This window comes from Ursus americanus, chromosome 22 (genome assembly GCF_024610735.1).
Source record: "Ursus americanus isolate L20-20 chromosome 22, mUrsAme1.1.p, whole genome shotgun sequence".
Taxonomy (NCBI): Eukaryota; Metazoa; Chordata; class Mammalia; order Carnivora; family Ursidae; genus Ursus; species Ursus americanus.
In genome coordinates this window covers 43134175-43154485 of record NC_142148.1, presented here as the reverse complement: position 1 = coordinate 43154485, position 20311 = coordinate 43134175, and the positions used below count along the sequence as shown (strand labels likewise).

Here is a 20311-nt window from a genome sequence, read left to right as displayed (position 1 = left end):
TGATTCTGAACATAGAGACTAATCTGTCTTGCTTTGAAATTCACCACATGACACACAGAAACAAAACCTCGTCAGGTTTTATAATTCAGTTTGAAACTTTGAAAATACTATTCAAAGACATTTGAGGACTTATTCATAATGTCACTGACTACGAGCAAATCAAGAGTTGTGTTGGACAAGAAGTCTACAGCCTTAATCTGCCTTTCCTCCCTGAAAAACCAGGTCTTTGGGAATCCCACACTTCCAGCTCATGGCCATGAAAACTCCGGATGGGGATCCAGGCAGGATTTGGCTCAGATGCTTACTCTGAAACTCTGGCCCCGACTGGCTGCCAGAGCTGAGGCTGCCAATGAGCTTCTGGAGTCTTCCGTCTTGAGGGGGCGGGGAGAGAAAAAGAAAGAACAGGGAAGACATCACCGCACCTCTCCCTCTTCTCAGAGAGACCAAGTCAACTGCAGTGCCTAACACTGCTACTTCCACTTGGCCAATCTCATAAAATAAAACACCCACCACCTGTGCCAAGGGCTTCCTTCTTTTTGACTTCTTGTCTGCTCAGGTGCTCCGCATCCATGCGGGACATTCTGGGAGAAATCGTGACTTAATCTGGCTTTGTTTTCTTAAGGGTAGCAAAACTTGGGCCAAACCCACATGTATTTTTTTTTTTTAATTCAAAGAAAACAGAGAAGTGAAACAACAAGGTCAGAGGGTGCTTTAAAATATCCCTTTTCCACCGGATGATCTGACAACGGGGGACCTCAGGCGCCCGGGCTGTGTGTGCTGTGTGAGCCAGGACTGCCTCCCCGGAGAGCAGGGTGGCACTCGGCCCCGGTCGTCGCCACAGCCAGCCACGTACCTGAAAGTCGTCCACCGAGGGGATGGTCCGGTTGGTGGTTCTCCGTTTGTGCCACTGCCTCAGGGTGTCCCTGGTCTCTGAGCTGAGCAGTCGCGCGGCTTGTTCTTCTTGGAAATTCTTTATCAGAGAAAGTGCCCCATAGGCGCTTGTCAAGTAGTAACCTCCTGGGAAGGGCAGAAAGAATGAGTTAGTTATCCAGTGATTTATACTCTGGTGGTAGCCGGTGCGGACAACAGAAGCAGAGGTCATGCTTCCTATTGTCTCCATATGCATTCCTTGTGGGACCAGAAGCTGGTGTCCAAGAGCGCGAGTACTTCCCACCTTCCTCCCTCCATTCATTCATTCATCCTATGGAAGTACTGGAGGACCCCGGCATGGGCCAGCGCTAGGCGGCGCCGTCGGGCCAGGCTGACAGCGCCCTGTTTTCACTACCGGAATTTCCATTCTGATGGGTGAGACACAAAATCTCTAGATTATTTCAGTGCAATTGTGAAAGTGCTTTGTCGGGAAAGGTCAGGGCCTGATGAAGGCGGGGAGACACATGAGGATAGTGGGGTCCAGCACTCTGGGCTTAGAATCATTCACTTCTTGAGCAGGAGTCCACGCATCTCTTGGCAATACTTGCTTTGGGGCTTTTCTTTTAGGAATTAATATTTTCCAAATTTTAAGTAAACTATACACTTTGAGAGAACTGCACAGTATACAAGCGTGTTCGCCATAACATGGATTCTCCAAACTTCCTTCCTGATTCCCTTTCTTATCCTTACTTGAGGGCTAACGTAACGTGACATTTAGGAAAAAATAATTCACAAGTGAAGGCAAGTAGGTGCACTTACGAATGATTTCTTGTGTTTAGTGAGTGTTAAAAGACTCGCAACACCGTGAGATGCATATAAGTGGGTTCATACCTTGGTCCTAAACTATATTTAGATGCCTTTGGTGAACTTGTAAGCTCCATGCTAGTGGACCACTAGGGGGCGCCCCTAATGCTTATGAAAAATTCCCTACTTGAGCTCCGCATATTTTAACTTGAGAGACACTTTTCTCAAAGTATCTATTGAATTTCTATTGTGAGCCCAAACCGGGTATAGAGCAGGGGGTAGGTTTGTAAGAAACAGAATCTGAGTCCCAGCTTTACAGAATTTATGAATTTATTAAAGAAAACAGGTATAGCGGGTTTATTCATGCGGATTCCAAGTTAGTTGTTTTGTTCATGGCCAAAGTGTTTAGTTGCTAATGCAAGACTCTCAAGAACTCTCTCTCTTGTCAACAAGTGACAACATTTGAAGTGGCAACTGGTCTACCATCCGAGAAATGAGCACAGCCCCCAGCAAACTGTACCGGACATGTAACTTAGAAAGGAACACACCTTTGTGGTTTTCGGGTCACTGACAGAGATATGGGGGGTTTTGTTTCAGTGTAGCATCACCTAGCCCACTCTGGGCAATACAGGTCCCATGCACACAACAGGATACTTGTTTCAAGTTCCCTGAATAGCTCAATGCCCACCCCCCCCCCCAACTGGGTGCAAGTTCCCTATGGAACTTCCCACATGTTAGTACAGAGTTCTGAGTAGCTGATTTTTACTAAATATTTGCCCTGAGAACAAATCAGCACACAGCTGAGTGTGAAACTTGGTGGTACAGAATTTTTTTTTTTTTAAGATTTTATTTATTTATTCAACAGAGATAGAGACAGCCAGCGAGAGAGGGAACACAGGCAGGGGGAGTGGGAGAGGAGAAGCAGGCTCATAGCGGAGGAGCCTGATGTGGGGCTCGATCCCATAACACCGGGATCACGCCCTGAGCCGAAGGCAGACGCTTAACCGCTGTGCCACCCAGGCGCCCCTGTGGTACAGAATTTAAATGCTACACACAGGATTTCAAGAGCAATCAGCAGGGACTTAAGTATTCAAGTAAGGCTGTGTGGAGGTGCCAGTTTTGGAGCTGGGGCTTGGAGGGACCATTACAATCAAGTTTGGGAGGGAGGGTGTTCCCTTTGGATGTCAAATTTTAGACTCCATAGCTCTGATCCGTCCAGGGCACTAAGGAGAAAACTCAAAATTCTGGAAGCCCAATGTTGACCACACTTCGAAACATGTGGATGCAATTAGAAGAAGGGTTACATTTCAGCAAAACTGTAACCCTCCCACAAGAGCTGTGCACTTAAGAGGAATTCTATGACGCCTTTTCCGTAAATGAAACTACCTGCTTAAACAGCAGAAAAGAGATGTGGGCTGCTGCCCCGAAAACCAAAGAGGGCTTTAGGCAGGCCGCAGAGGGCTGGGTTAGTAATGTGTGTCTTCCTCCTGGTCTGCATAGCTTCAGGTCCCTGACGTGCAGGCCTAGTCTGTAACCACAGCCAACCCGGCTGGGCCAGCCTGTTTTCCCAAGGAAAGAAGCCAGGAAGCCTGAGACAGTTAAGTGGAGACAGGCTCTAGTTTAAGTACAAGCTCATTGGCTGCTCCATACTTTCACTCTTTCGGGTCCTTGTCTTTCTTTCCTATGTGATTCCTGGAGGTAAGGACAGCCACCTGCCCAACTGTCACCAGCATGGTGCCCAGGGCAGTGCCTCATGCTGGGGAAATGCTGGGAAGGGTGGCAGGAAGTGGCTGTCTCAGTCCTCGGGCCACAAGATGTAAGCATAAGTTTGTCCTAAGTATACATTGCCAGCAACAGAATGGTAATTTTCTGAATGAAACTGACATGCCCTTTCCCCAAAGTCCCAAGAGTTTGATGTACTCATTCTCAGAATTAAGCATGATTAGAGCTGAAAACAACTGAAATGAAAACAATGCCCAGACACATATGAAATTGTAATAATAATGCAGTAGAAGAAAGGAAAGCAGGGCATGGAGACTAAGGTATGCTTCTATTGGTCCTTGGACAAAACCACATGCTTTCCCCTCTCCTGTTAAATCCCACAGCGGGCCAGGAAAGCTCCAGGCAGGATCTTGAAGGATCATCATGGAATGTCTGGTTCCAGGGTGAAGAATATTAGTGAAGGGAGGGGTAAACAGGGGGAGGCTAAAAGGATCAAAGAGGTTCATTCATACTCTCTGGGGGTGGGAGGAATAGGATGAAAAGATATTCATCCCTAATCCTGAGTCAGCACTGTCCCTCAAGGGGTGGGAAGCATATACCTGTAACTCGAGGGTTCCAGGGAGGACAGACCCTCTGATAAAAAGGCCAAGCACTGAGGACTTAGGGGATTAAGGGACACATTCTGGGGGTGACAATGCATTTCAGTTTCTCTCCAGGGAAAATCCTGATATGACACATTCCCTGCAGAATCCAATCAGCACATGGACCTCTTTTACTTAAAGCCAGACTAAAACTCAGTGGAGAAAAGAAAAAACAAAAACAAAAAGAGTTCTATGCAACAATTCACCACTCAGGGGCCATCTGGGCTCATGAAAATGGATTAACAGGATTCACAATGCAAAGACCCTGATTCGTTCTTCTTTAAAAAGACAAGCTCACATAAGAGCCCCAGTTATTTCTGCTTTTCAAGGCTGTGCACCACAATGACAAACATCCCAATTATTTCCAGGATAAAATACCTAACCCATGTGTAAGGAGAAGGAATTTCTGCTAAGACATGTTGGGGTCAGGCAGACACAAGAAGGAGACTAAACTGACAAGGTAAGTTGAAAGCAAACTGCCCAGATTTTACTCCACTGCATTTGTATTTTAACAGTGAGCAGATACAATTATTTAAATAGAAAAGAAAATCAATGCTGTTTTCATCTTGAGAACAAATTTTTTAAACAGATGAAAACAAAAGGCCAGCCTTCACTGTTTCACTGATAGAACAGCAGGATATTTTTCTGGTAGTGAACATATTCTCTCATGAAAGTTTATACCCTTCTTATTCCTCAAGGAAACCATTTCTTTTTAAAAAGGACATTTTTTTTCCATTCAATAATTTTTTTATCACAATTAACCAATCTCAGTGAAGTATATTTATGGCTGGGTTCTATTTTTGTGGTTTTCTGACTTTTCTATATTTTCTACAATGAATATGGATTACTTTTATAATTAGAAAAAAGTCAGCACATTCTTTTAAGTCAAAAAAGAAATTAAAACCATAGTTAACCCTTACAATGTCAAAAAAGCACCCACATGACTGCTGAATGGGCATGGGGTTTTACCTTGGCGTGATGAAAACCTATTATTTATTTGAGGCAAAAGAGAGATGGTGGATTGCACAAAACTCTGAAGGTACCAAATGTCACTGAATAGTTCATGTTAAAATAGCTAATCTGATGCTATGTGAATTTCATTTCAAGAAAAAAAAAAGGAAACAAAACCAAAAAAAGGCACCCCCATTCTTCCCATATCTTCAAGCGATTGTTACCTTCTCCATGTAACAGTGAGGGGTCTAAGAGCTCCATCATGTACTCAATTTCAGTGTCCAGTTCCAACATGTCACACTGAGCTATGACGTAGGTCAGGACTGGTAAAAAATCGTCAGCTCCATACATCCTCCCTGGGATCGGAAGAAAGGGGAAGATGGGAATATTTTTACCAACACTTCTTTCTTTCATATCCTACGCATACTGCTTTTATTAGGTAGCTAGGAGTCATCTGGGGAAATGTGCTATTCATAAACAGAGGTGGGTGTTTCTGGAATCCTATGCAGCCTGTGACCCTCCTGGCTGCTCATGCCAGACACCAGCCCTAACATACAATTTCAGAATGAAATGTCTGCGAGTCAATGGACACATGAAAGATTTTCTCCATGCTTTCATGATATGCATCAAGTTATGCAACAGAACAGAGTACTTGCAAATAGTTTACCTTTCAGCAAGTAGTATTATAAAACATTTACTAAGTATCACTTATTAGGTTAATCCTCTGTGAATTCTACTGTGTTCCTTAGTGCTTTCTGCAGAAATTAATCATCAACATAATGACAGAACCAAACTCTGACCAGCAAAAAAACTTTGCTCTGCTCAATGTGAGCACACAGTTAATTTATTTAAATGTGCAAATTCACTCTATGTCAAATAGATACATACGATTAATACATGGCAAAACAATTTTTTTAGTCTTTATAGCTACTTTTCATTACATAAGTGAGTCTCAACTCGGGGTGACTGTGCCCCCCCCTCCGAGGGGAATTTGGCATTGTCTGGAGACATTTTTCTTTGTCATGATTAGAGGGTGGGGTGCAAATGACATCCGGAATGCCAATAAACTCCAAACAGGAAGCAGCCCCCACAATAAAGAATTGTCCATTTGAAATGTCATCAATTCTAAGGCCGAGAAACTGTGCATCGGAAGAACATAATCCTGTGCAGACACCATTTTAGAACTTACATAAATGTTTGTCTGAACCACAGAAAATATACTTCCTGTACGTGAAATATGTTTGCAAATTTCAGAGGTGATGCTATCACGACCGGCTCAAGAGCTTACATTTTAATGTCTTTGCCCAACAACGTGCAAAGTGCACACACATTCCCATCTGCATAAGCGGTGGTTAATACAGCCTGTGTTTGCTGTCTGTTGCTTCTCCATGAAGCAATTTTACTTAGAGGAAAAGTGGATCACGGGCTCACCGAAGCCCTGATACTACGCAGGGCCCAATCACTAGCCACGAATCATGGTTACTCCTGAGTCTATAAGAAGCAGAACTGAGGTAATCCGAGGACTTACTTTCAAAACCACGTAATTCTTTTGTGAATTCAATTACACTGCTTCAGCAAATAAGGGAGAACCAATGAAATGGTTGTACTGAAGCCATATCATTATTGAATGCTCCTTGTTTGACCCATGCCGGACGTAGATCGTGGACACAAACACTCATTTGCCAAAATGTAGTAATGACAATTGCTAATATTCCCATCATGGTTGGGGCTATGCCTGCATTGCCTCGTCTAATCCCTGCCTTACAGAGGACAGGGTCAGATTCAATGTCAGGTATAGAGACTTCAGTTTAGAAGTAGATTAAGGTAGCCAAAGCCCCATACTTAATGAACTCATTCACAGAGCAAGGATTTGACTTCAGTCTCCAGAGACTGAAGCTGCATCCACTTTCCTGAACTAAATCTTTAAAAAATTGGTATCATACAAGAATCTCGTTGCTTCGACTACTTACTTTTCTTGGTGTTACCCATCTGTTGCAAGTAACCCATCTGCCAGACACCAGCATGACACTTGAATTTTTTGTGAGCTGCTTGGCAAAATCAAGAGATGGAAACAAAGAAGAACTGGGAACTGGAGAGCCTGACATGTCCCCGGCCATGCCGGCCACATCCCTGGCCCTGGTGGGAAATGCAAGGAGCCTGGACGACTCACCTGAGTTGTTCTCCATGACAGTGTAAATAAGCTTGCAGACCCTCAGCAGCAGCATGACCTTCTTCTCCGGCGAATACATCTTCTGCATGGTCATGAATTTGACTTTGATCTTCTCCACATCCACAATATCAGGGGTTGGCGCGAAGACCCCCAGCTCCTGGGGGTTCCTCTGCCGCACAAGCTGCAGGTTCTCCTTGAGTTGTTTCCACGAGCCATCGGCCATGTGGAAGTCCCTCAGCATGGCCTCCACGTGTCCCTTGAGGGGTTTTAAGATGCACTTGTGCATGGCTTTTTCCAGCACCACATCTGCCAAAGAAAGTGCAGCTACTGTGACCATTCTCTGAAGGAAGAAGAAATGCAAGGTCTGCTTTCTCAGAATGGACATCTGCAACTCTGCATGGGCTACAGGGCAGACGGGTTATCACTTCACATCCACCCAACCAACAACACAGCAGCGCCATCGCTCCTCACTCTCCAGCACATTTTCTGGAAAGCCGGGGAAAGTGAATCTTCCGTAATAAATTCTTACAGTTCTTTTTGCAGACAGTCAATACAATGAAATAGATTTGTTTTAACTACTTTTATGACCCCTCCCCCATGAGCACAGGTGACTATTCTAGAAGACATTCATTCTTTTGACGCAGTCCCTCCACTGACCATCTGGTTGACAGGTAAGTAAATATGTTTTTGTTTTTTTTTTAAAGGAAAGACTGGCTAAGAGAAGATTCAAGATTCCTTCAAATATTTCCAGAGAAAATAAGCTCACCTAAATACACACGTTATCTTAGATTGAATTCTGGACCCCAAATTCTTTATTTCATTTGCTATAAAGAGCATTTTAGTGGGACACTGGATGCAATGTGAATATAGTCTGCAGGTTAGGTATGTCTCTGTTTTTAGGAAATACACACGGAGCATTTAGGGATAAAGGGACACAATGTCTGCAACTAACTCTGAAATGTTCAGAAAAAAGAAGGGGGTGTGTGTGTGTGTGTGCATGTGAGTGTGCATGTGTGTGCATGTGCATGTGATGTGTGTGTGCATGTGCGTGTGCATGCGTGTGCATGTAAGCAAAGAGAAAGGAGGAAAATGAAACATGACGAAGGGCTAATGTTCAGGTAATCAGGATAACGGGTAGACATGATTGCAACTTTTCTGTATGTCTGAAATGATTTCAAAATAAAAATTTTAAAATTTGAAATGTGTTTCTGGCCAGAGTTTAGAAATACCTTTAGGTATGGAAGGCATTATTTTTCCCTCTTTCTTTGAATAGTTGCCCAATGAAGTAGCTTTCTTGGCTGACAGTAAAGTGACCATAAATCTGGAGATCCAGATTGAAGATGCCTTATATAATCATAATCTCTCTGCTTTTTCAACATCAGCTTTCCAATGTTTGCCTGTTCTCAGTCAAGGCTACCCGGGTAGCCAGACCTCATCTATGAGACTTTAATGTGATTCCATTTTGGAAGCCCATGGATCTGCTTCCTTATAAAACTGGAAAAAGTTGAGTTATCTCTCTGGCCTTGGGAATTCCTGACATTGGATCATATCATAATGCATCCAAATTGCCACCTATTATTAAAAGGCAGGAACAAAGAGAAATCTAAGCTGGATGCACAAACACCAAAAACAGTTTTCCCATAACCGAGAATTAAAACTCATGCCAAAGTTAATGCTGACCCCACAATGATCTGCTTCTCCAGCCCAAGTTTTGTTTTGTTTTGTTTTTTTTCCTCTGCCTCTATATCCAGGAGATCTTTGCTTAAATTTAGAGCTTTATATAGCTATAGAAGTCAAGGTTTAAGCAAAAGAGGTTATAAAGTAAGAAGAAAAACAGAACAACATTTTCACTTGACATCTGGCATTGAAACAAAATACTTGGTCTATATTGGTTCTGTTGTGTTAATAAACCTGTGTGATGTTATAGCATCTTTGACTTTACCCTAAATGATCATTACATTGAAAAACCAATGATAGCGATTAACACTGAGCTTTCAGCTGGACTAGGCTCCAAGTGCTTTATTTTATTATTTATTAGCTCATCTAATTCTTACAACTCTCTTATTTTTGCAAAATACTAATGTCATTTTACAAAAGAGGAGGCAGAGATTGGGAGATGTCTAATGGCTTGCTTGAGGCTGCACAACTATTTTACACAAGCACACTGCTTTCCGAAATAAATGATCTCTTAATTCTCAAGTTCAAGGCGCTTTACAAACATTCGCTGGTTTATTCCTCTCTATCTAAAGGTCACACAAGCCCCATTCATGGTTATAAGTGACCACTACCCTGTTAGAATGCGGTCACCAAGGGGGGCAGAAGTCATGCGAATCATTAATTAGGACTGTACATGAACATGAATAGCGGTGTGATTCATAATTGCCCCAAACTGGAAACCATCCAAAGGCCCATCCCAATAGAATGGAGACAAGAATATATTCGTAGAATGGAATTTAGAAAATGGAATTAGACGATGGAAGATTTATTCCCTGAAAAAGAGCACCCTGCTGCTCCAGACGCAATGGGATGAATCTCATAGATACAACGCTGCATGAAAAAAGCCAGACATAGAAGAGTATCTCCTTTAGCACTTCATTTATATAAAGTTCAAAAGCAGGCACAATTGAATCTGTGATGACAGAAGTCAGGACAGCAGTCACCCCTAGGAATAAATGAGGCTGTGGGAGGACCCTTCTGGGGAGATGGAGATGTTCTATATGTGGATCTGAGTGGGGGCTCCCTGTGTGTGCTCATATGTGAACATCTGTCAAGCTGAGCAGTTAAGATTTGCACACTTTATGAATATAAGTTACAATAATTCTGCATAAATCAAACCAATGGAAAACAACTCGAGACCAGTTTGAGATTTTCACCTTGAACCCCAAGAGCAACTTTTAACCTCAGGTGAGCCCGGTCATCTCTGAGCCAGAACGTAGCACAAACCATCAACATAAGGTTTTGTGCTGTTCCTGGGGCGCAAGGGTAGAAAGCCCATTACCAGTGAGCCAGGGACCCTCATGCAACTCATCTTTGCCACCAGGGAAGGGACGCTGGTCTTTGTGCCACAGATTCGCACCCTCAGCAATGGTGCTGCAGAAATCTTTTGTTAGGATGGTTAAAACCTGAGATCCATTGCCAACTGCCCATTCTCTTAAAATCCAAAATGAAAACAAAACAAAACAAAAGACCAGTGTTAGATTTTTTTTTTAAGTATACTTTTTAAAAGTCATAATTTAGAAATAAGACTGGTCACTTTGCATTATTTTCTAGAACTTTGCTCCTAAACTCTGCCCTCCTGAAATCCTTAATAAGCATAAGAATAGAAAAAAAAAATAAAGCTCAAATAACAGGGATTTGGAACCCATTTGGTTCTTCCCAATAGGAAAAACAGATTCTGCTCACAAAGCAAGAGGGAAAAATGATTTGGGGAAACAAAAGCAACAGAAGATCTTTCAGAATGTGGACTAGCCCAGAAAAGAAAAAAAAAAGAAACAACAGATGGGTCACATTTCTTATAAATTACTACTACCTGCTGTTTTCTACTATCTGTGGTTGCTCAAAGTCCAAGAAAACAAAATCTTCTAAACTGTAAGAACAATGATAGTATTCTAGACACCTTATATACACCGACTCTTCAAATACTCAAACAAACCCCATGGGGGGAGGACTATTATGTTTTTCATTTTCTAGATGAGGAAACAAACCCAAGGAGATCAATGCCACAGAGCTAGCAAGAAGGCGAGCCAGGATCCCAACCCAAGGAATCTGGTCGTGTCAATTGCACTTATCCACAAACAAACAAACATACAAAGGACATGAAAATACTAGAGAACTGTTTAAACTACAATGTTTTAAATTTTCGAAACCAAATGTTAGCTGAATGACGAAACCTGGAAGCAAATTTTCTGAAAATATTTAGATAGATCCTACCCATTGTTCCCAAGGCTCATGTGCAAGGGGGAAATGGTGAAGGGCATGGCAAAGGCTTAGGTGCTCCTTGCCTTACTGAGACCTGATGTAGTGATGTATAGAAACGTCCAATGTGTTGGCCTCTGGTGCTGTGAAGCAGTCACTCCTTATCAGGAATGGAAGACAGAAGCCCCGTCTCTGTTGCTTCACTCTGACCGACAGCACAGATACCAGAGAAAGTCCGAGTTCAGACAGGGAACCATCACAAGACTGGCTCATGCAATCAGCTGGAGTATTTTCTGCTTATCCACTGCTGCCTAGGGGGAAGTGAGAGCCTGGAAGGTTAAGGTGAAGTCCAGAGAAGGCGCGTGTCTTTGAAAGAACATTAGGAACAGGCAGCCTGGCAGCCAGCCCGGCTCTGTCTTTCTAAGTGGCTTTGGCCAAGTCACTTCACCTCTCTGTCATTGCCTCGAACTTCTGAACTGCCATCCGCCTCATTGCCCAAGGAAGGCAAGGTGGAACTAGCACCCTGAGTGATGGCCAAAACAAAACAGAATAATAATGGCCATTCTCCGGGAGAGTCTAACAGTACCCAGAATCTCAGCGACATAATGTCCAAAATGTACAGGCTGCAACCTAAAGTTAGTTGACAAAGATAAAAGATGAGGTCGCATGGCCTCTCGGTTTATTTGAGTTCTGGCATTCTGTTTTTTTTTTGTTTTTTTTTTTTTAAAGGAAAGCGACAGAAATCAAAGCTAATGTTTGAAATTTCAAATGGTGAAGTTACACCTGGGTAATCGCTACAATCTGTTGGGCTTCCTCTGAGCAGTTCTTATCCCAAGGGGATTCTACAAATGACCCCCGCCCCTGTATGTTAACCCTCATTTCAGCGGTGGGAAGCGGGCACTAGGGCCATCCTTGTTGTGCAGGGGCACACGCAGCTTAGAAGTCCAATGACTCTCCCAGGTGGCGCAGACGCGCTGCAAGCCTATCGCTGCTGCTGCCAAGTCAGACAGCACAAGGGCCTCCCTCTGGACGAGAACAGCGAAACGAGCTGGGTGTTTTCTTTATGCGCTAACCTCTCTTCCTTTGACTGCTTAATTGGATTAAGGATGGAACTGACACTGACTGGGTGCCGGTGTGTTCCAAGCACTGCTACGCACTTCACACAGATTTAGAATTTACACCACCCTTGACCGAAACGAGTACATAATCCCTATTTGTTTTAGCCTGGGTTCTTCCAGAAGCCAACCTTGAGATGGGGACTCAGGTGTGAGTAGTTCATTTGGAAGGTGAGCCCGGGAAGCACCGGTAGCAGACGAGGGAGTGAGATGGGAGAGAAGGCAGGCAACATTGTGTGCTCTATAAAGCCAGTTATTACTGGAGGCAGCTGGAGCTCAACCAGCTCAACCCTGTGGGAAGTCCAACACACAGTGTACAGCATGCCTCAAGGGGTATTTATACACCTGCTCCCTTAAGGTTCCAGGAGAGAAGAGAGGGCATTCGTTTCCCAGCCATTCCATCTGCCCAGGACAAGACCTCTGGTGGCACGTGAAAACGTCAGGCAAAATGTCTTAGGCACCAGCAGTTGGGAATCAAACAGGTGAGTATCAGTGGGGCAGACACAATGGCGTCTAGTTCATGTAACATATGAAGAAATGGAGGCACAGAGATGTTAAGACACATGACCGAGCACACACAGCTCATCAGTAGCAGAGCTGGGATTTCAAACCCAACGGTCCCGCCTGAGCATGTACTCTGAACCACCACACGCTCCTGCCTTCCAGCTGAGAAATTTATCCATCCCATCTTAGCAGAGCTGGGATGGGACACCCAGGCAGCCACAGCAGAACTTTGCTAATCCTCTGTACCAACTACCCCTAAAAAGCGGACCGCCTGGTGTTCAAGCAGGTCTCAGGTTACATGTGAAGTCCACATGAGCCATTTTCTACTTTGCGACCTTGAGGGAAGAAGATGACCTTTCTAGGCTTCAGCTTCCTCATCTATAAAATGGGATCATTCACAGCTTCCCAGTGGGATTGTTGGGAACATCAGGTGAGATCCCACGTGGTGAGCACTTTGTATGCACCTGTCGCCTAGTCAACGGGCAAGAATCACTGGCTCCCCTGTTCCTTTCAAATGCCAGGTGCATACCTCGGGATAGGGACTCCAGGTTTAATGATTCAGACCTGCTTGGTTTTGTTTTCTTCTGTGTTAACTGTGGTTTACTTGGTTGGAAATGGGAACTGAAAGTGCTTTGATAAATTAGTTGAAAAGCCGCCTGGCTTCCTGTACATCTTTCTCCCTTGCGCCCTCTTACTCTCCTCAGCCCCTCCCACCCACAGGTACAAAGACAGCAGATCTGCAGTCTGGCCCTCTGGTTTTCCTGCCCCGAACTTGCCACGGTTTTGTCACAGACCCATTCTGTCCCCGTCTAACAGCTCAGACGCCCAGATGAGCTGAGCACTTGGGCAGTGGTGTGTCTTTCTCTCCATCTGAGAGGTGGAGACCCCAGCCCCACTTGGGATGAGAAAGTGTGAGAGATGAAAGGTGGATTCGGTTCATCGCTGACAATTTTTGGTCTACTGATTAGGAAGGCCGGGGTCACACTGCTGTCCCTGCTCTGTGTCTCTCTACCCCACGCCCCTGGCCTCTGGGCTTGTCACATTGGCCTGCAGGTGTTTATGGCCAGTGTCTGATTTGATTGGTTGGCACCTAGGCTACAGAGATTGTTAAAGAGTTTGACTCTTACTCTGCCTGGAGTGATTTTTCTAAAATGCTTCCCAGCACCCTAAAGACAGCTTCTGGGGGTGCCCCCCTGCTTTGCCCTCCCTTCTTTGCTCCATATCCTCATGAAGAAGCAACCCATGTTCTCACTGAAGGCAACAGTACTGTGGCCCCTCTGTGCCTCTGCACCTTTCCACATGCTGTTCCCTGTGGCTGGTGGGCTCCTTGCTTTTCCCAACATGGATTCCCATGCAGCCTTACCTGCCCGCCTCCTCCCCACTCCCTGGGTGCCTGGTGTTCTCTGTGACCTCTGCCGTAGCACAGAGCAAACTAGACCTCTCTCCTCAGAACACCAGACCTGGGGGTGCTCACCTGAGCCAGCTGCAGTCCCCAGCTAGAGGCCCACAGGTAGCATGGGCTCCAAAAGTGACTTCTGAATTGAACTGAAAACGCTTCCTTTGGGTGGCTACATGAAAATTATGTTTCTTCTCCTTACCCCTGCAGAATACAGGAAGCGAGACTCTGGCAATGAAGCCATCCCCCAGGTGTGGGGCAGTCACCCCATCCCTGAAGTCTCCTGTCACCGCAGGGATGTCCTGTAACCGGGTTTGCTTTATGTTTTGTAAGCAATGCATGCTTTGGCCCATAAATAACACAGGGCACTTCATCATTTAGAGGAAGATCCCAAAATAAAGATGGCAAGCACTAGGGGATGACTCACGCGTATTTTTGTTCATTTTGCTGGGCTTCGAGGAAAGGCATTATGGAAAGTATAGGTTATATTCTCATCATAGTTTATGTATAGGATCTGTCAGACTGATTTCAGGACCTTCTAGTAAAGGCTGGTAAAAACCAAAGCAGTGGAGGGGGCACTTGGGTGGCTCAGTCGGTTAAGCATCCAACTCTTGGTCTGGGCTCAGGTCATGATGTCAGGGTCCTGGGATCCAGCCCCGCATTGGGCTCTGTGCACAGTGGGGCGTGTGCTGGAGATTCTCTCTCCCTTTCTGTCTCCCTCTACCCCGGCTCTCTCTCTCTCTCAAATAAATAAATAAATAAATAAATATTAACAACAACAACAACAATGCAGTGGAAAAGAGCCCAATCTTCCTTACAGAAAAATTCTAATTAATTTCTGCAGCTCCTCTGGCCTCGGGGAGGCGGAGCTGAAGTCTAGCCTCATCTCCTGGTTGTGGGCAGTGCTCAGAGTCCTGCTTCTGCAGAGTACTGAGGGGGTGGAGGGAAGAGCCAGCATTTTACAGAGCAGAACTTGGAGAGTCAGGGTAACAACATCAATGAGAAGCAGGCCCCTCTGGTACAATGACTTCGCCACTGCAGTCTTCCTCCTCATAAAATGGCCCAGAAAGACAGTATAGCCGCTCTGGGTAGTGTGAAAAGCCCACTACATGATTTGGTTCAGTCCCATTTGCACCCGGGCTTGACTTCACTAAGCTTTTGTTTCCTCATCTCTAAAAATAAGGATAAGGGGACCCCCCCAAGGCATTAAGGGGATTTAAGGGGCTTCTATGCATAAAATTGCTCTGTAAACCATCAAGAACCACACACCAGTAAGGGATTATGGGGACTTTGACTTGCTTCTATTAAAAACACAGTATGCATTTAACACATACTCTTGGATTTGACAGATGGGTGGGCTAAGACTTCTGGTTTCTAAAAGAAGCCCCCGACTCTGGCCAGTAAGTGAGGGTCTCCAAAGTGGACATTGTCCTTGAGAGGTAAGGTGGGGGTGTTCCTGCCCTGGCCTGTAGACAGACTGAGGGAGCAAGGCAAGCCTAGGGGTGGGTCTCTGGATGGTGAGGGCTTCATCTACAGGTAAGACAGCCAATCGGGGCCATTCTACTGGCGGAAGTAGAGTAGAGGAAGACGTGTCCAACTCTTAAAAAGATTCTGATGCCTCCATTTCAATCAACATTGACTTTCAAATGTCTCCCTGCTCATGCTCTCAATTGCTGTTAAGATTCCTCTTTTGCCTGGTGATGTTTCCTGCCCAGCAGGTGCTGATCTCTCTCTTGAGATAGAAGATTCTCAGGATATAGTCAGAGAACACTAGCACAGACATCTCCATGAGCCTTATTTTGTGATGCCATCCCAGTTCCCACCTTGTTAGCAAGGGCTCTCTTTCTCTGAATTACTGAGCTACCCATTTCCTTGCACAGAGTATCATGGAGTTGGGGACTCTTAACAGAGATCCTAAACTCCAGGGTTGTGACCCTTCTTTTAGTTGATATAATTAACCCAATTTTTGATGTCCCAAGGCAAAACTGTACAACAAATGATGTCCCATGGGAAAAAAAAGAGATGCTTCCTGCTGGGGTCTTCTATTTAAACTAATTTTCAAAACTAATATAAGCATTCTCTTTATATCTTGCAAGAGGTCAATCTTTCTTCTTTATCTCTACCCTTTGCTAACTGTACAAGAACATTCCCTCCTTGCAGGTGTTATGATCACACGGTCTAGATCAGAAGTCAGATTTGAGGTTCTAACCTCATTTTGGCACCAATATGCTGCTCTGGTCACATCTCTCAGAATGACCCTTAATCTAAAAAAGAACAGATAATTACTCAAGGGCTTGAACCAAACTTGAAATAAAAATTAAAACACAAGTCACACTAGATATTGAAGCTTAAGGAAGTAAAGTAGTTGTAATTGTTTAACTCCTAGGGAGTCACTTCAAACCCCCTTTCTTATTCGTGCTATGTATGCTCTCTGGTGTCTAACCACTTTTCAGTATTGTTTCTCTATTAAAAAAAAATCACATGAATAGGAATTGAGTTTAAAGATACCTTTTCTTTACATAATTAAAATGTTCTTCAGAGAAAATACATATTTTAGCATACACCAATTAAATAAAGCAGAACACTACTGTCCTGCTTTTTTTACTATCAACTTTTAGGGATACAAACACTTGGCTTTCTTCTACTGTTGCCGACAGTCTGGTGGGCTGTTTGAACGAAATAGAAAATTTAGGATGACTAAGATTTTTGGAGTTGGAGAAATTTTGTTTTTCTTGAAACAAACCTTGGAAACAGAGGGATTTCCCAAGATTAACGTCAGATCAGAAATAAAAATTCTTTTGCTTGAATAAAATCAAAACATCGACCACAAAAAAGCAACGAGTTCTGCAGAGTGGAGATTTCACCATCAGAAATTTCTAACTAATCTCTCCCATTGGTTGAAAAAGACTGGAGAAAGACTGGTATGCTGGGCAAGCTCACCAAAGAGGAACACATGATAGAATAATGAGTAATGTCACACCCTGTCCCTACTTTACAGGGTAGGACACACCAGTCATGGGTATACCTCACTGCTGATAAAGCTACTGATCCCAGGACTTTCTCCTAGGACCTGAAAGTGTGTACAGGTTTTGTTAAAGCATCTGTTTGTCCATGTACATGGAGAGCTCTCCAGAAGGGAAACAATATGTGGCCCTGGAAGGAATAGGGGGCTTGACTCACCTGGGAACTCACCATGTCTTATCCCCACTGGCTTCATTCTTCAACCAGAGAGTGAAGCTGATGTCAGTCAACTACTATTTATTCAAGACCCTTGAAATGGCAGGGCTTTTGGGTGACAGTGCTTTAAAGGGTAGTCTAAACAGAATGTAAATTCTCCATACTAGGATACAACCATTTAGAGTGGAAGTTTTTTTTTTTTAATATATTTTTTTATTTTTAATATTTTTTATATTTATTTTATATTTTTTAATTTTTTAATTTATTTTTGAGATTGGCTATTTATCATTTTACACTCACCTAGAAAGTGCTGACCGAAAGGGCTATGACAAGAGTATGTAGATAAAGTGGCAGTGAGTGAGAGCTGCTTGGTGCTTTCATTGGCTTTTCTCTAGACACCTGAAGAACCACTCTCTGAAGAAGACAGATCAGCACCATCTCCAGATACTAAATGTAGACATGTATGTGTTCATACGGTCATTTTTCACATTTGAATGACAGCTCTAATTCTACATGGTTAAGCTAGTGAAATGCCTCCTCCATCTTCCTGGATTTCAGGATGGACATCTGTAAATGCAGGCTTTAAATGTAAATTCCCACCTCCTGGTTCAGAGCTATCACCTTCAGAAGTTGTGGGAAAGGACAGGACTAGACTGGCATTCTTGAAAAGCCTTAGGAGCATTAGCAGACACCTGTTCAGAACAAACTTGAGGCTTGGTATTCCAGAGATGGCATTCAAAGTGAACTCATTAAAAGTGAATTACTTCCTCCCAGGAAGTGAGATATGGTAGGAATATGCAAACAACTGAGAAAAGATCTGGGTTGAATCCAAGCTCCCCTACTTATCAGCAGTGAAACCCTCTGCAAGTCACTTTTTATGTCTTGGCCTCTGTTCTTGAATTTGCAAAACATGAACAATATCTACATAAATGTACCAACCTTCAGTTGGTTATGAGGCTCAAAGGAGTGACTGTATTAACCAGTCTGTAGTAAACTAGTGAGCACTTCACTCATGAATATGGAAAACACAGACAATTAGACTAAGTCCAATTTTTTGTCAGAGTCCTACTGAGTGACTTACACATTGAAGGGGATCAGTTTTCTGATCATTAGGGTCACCTCTTTCTTTCCATTTGGGCAAGTGTTGAGTTTCTCAGGTGACCTCAGCTCTGGTTCACCTTCCTCTTAATTTCAAAAGTCCAGCGCATTCATTGTACTTCCAACACAGAATGATGCTTTCATGCGGGAAGGAACATGTGATGAGGTGCCTGTTCTCATGCAAAAGTTTAAAAAACCAAAACAAACAAGCCAATAAAAAAGTGGGGCAACACTTAGTTGGCCACACCCACACCTCCATACAGAATTATAGCCTGAGCAGCCTCAACAAAGGGTGAGCTACTCTTCCAAATGCTGCACCTGCTAGTTCCTAGCTGGTGTGGCCTGGGGACAGAGGGCTTCACCTGGCCAAGCCCTGCGTTCTGCACCCCACAGGGGATGGCTGTGCCTGCTTCACAGGGTTGAGGCCAGGCCCCGCTGACATCACTTGGACAGAACCCTGGCTCACAGGAGAGGCTCCAGAAATGTCAACGTCCCTTCTTGTCATGACCTTAGATTAAAAGCCGCATCTCTCCAGTGCAGCAAAGTGTATGTTTGTTTTTGGAGAAAATGAGCCCTTGTGCTGAGTACGAATAGCATATCTGAACTTCACTTCAAAAGTAGCTGGCAGAAGAGCCTCCCAGGGAACAGCACTCTGGTCTCAGCAGGGAAGGCAGGGAAGGCTCTTGTTCCCTCGGGACCCTTGTCTCTGTGGGCTGGTTGGCGCTGTGGCCACATAGCTTGGTGCTGACATCAGCGCGCGCCTGGCTCCCCGCATTGGGCTCCCCCAGAGGAAGCTTCTTCCACCGTTCAGCACCCCTGTGCATATGGCAAGTGAGCTGGTCTCCCCTGAGGGGCAGGCTGTGGCGGGACAGAGGACAGGATAGCCTGGGTGGCTATTCCACCTTCCCCTAGAAACCTTTTTCAGTTCCAAGCACACCACAAGGGCACATTCCTTCCAGTTTCTCTCCTCAGCAACACCCGGCTCTAACCCCGCCCCGTCAACCAGGCTTAAACCACGAGAAAACAAACAAGGCTTTGATTCCTTTGTGAGAAAATCAAAGAGCTGCTGAAACTTACTTAAAGGAGAAAGAGACAGAGAGAGAGAGAGAGAGGAAGGGAGGGAGGGTGGGAGAGAAGAAGAGAGAGAGACAGCTCTCTACCACATAGTGTTTACTACTTTCAACAAACAGACCCAATCAGAAAGAAGAAATCTGGGTTTAGCTTTATGAACTGCCTGGAAATATTTGGTAGCTCTTTCAGCTGTGGCTGCCCAGTGAATGAGGTCCCTGAAATTAGCCTTTTAGAGTCAACCTTCTGAAATTTAAAGAAAAAAAAAATCCTTGCAACACTCTTGCCCTGGAAAAAAAGATGCCCTGCCAAATTCAAATTTTCCTTGGCCAAAGAAACTATTAACAATTCAGCCCTTCAATGAGGTTATAAAGAAAATATTTCCCCTGACTTTGGAGAAAACACCTTTCATGTGACCTCCAAATATGTTACTTATTTGAAAGGTACACAAAATAAACTTGCTTTTCTTTTTTTTTTTCTTTTTGCTTACTCCAAAACCATGTTGCTTAAGGAATTCTGTGGCATCAGAAGCCAGCAGGGCGGTTACCCTTTTGGTAGAAGGGGGACAGGGTGGTGGTCCCAGGGAGCTTCTGGATGTGGGTCTGTTGTGGTTACTGAGCTGTCACTTGTCACACAGGTGTGGTCACTATGGAAACGAAATCCAGCGGCACACCCGTGATGGCTGCACTCTTGCGAAGCACACCGTCCCTCAGTGAAAGGTGTCCTTCCCAAACAAAGCAGAGGAAAACACCCTCCCAGAAGACAGCACAAATACCTTTCTATTCATGCACCGCCTGCAGAGACGCACTGCGGGGAAACAGGCTACAGCTATGTCACACACACAGCCCAAAATCAGGTGGGCCCCCGGACCCTCAGAAGG

General features: G+C 44.3%; 1 protein-coding gene across 10 annotated transcripts in view; it reads right to left on the bottom strand.

The window, feature by feature from the left end:
* Nucleotides 1–20311, bottom strand: part of RIN2 (Ras and Rab interactor 2) — a 239755-nt gene that overhangs the window by 4120 nt on the left and 215324 nt on the right. For all 10 annotated transcript variants that reach the window (XM_045809820.2, XM_045809811.2, XM_045809827.2 and 7 more), the window contains 3 exons: nt 7159–7464; nt 5213–5344; nt 854–1017 (listed from right to left, as the gene is read on the bottom strand). In XM_045809820.2, the coding sequence (XP_045665776.2) occupies nt 854–1017; nt 5213–5344; nt 7159–7464 (602 nt within the window). The remainder of the gene's footprint in view (nt 1–853; nt 1018–5212; nt 5345–7158; nt 7465–20311) is intronic.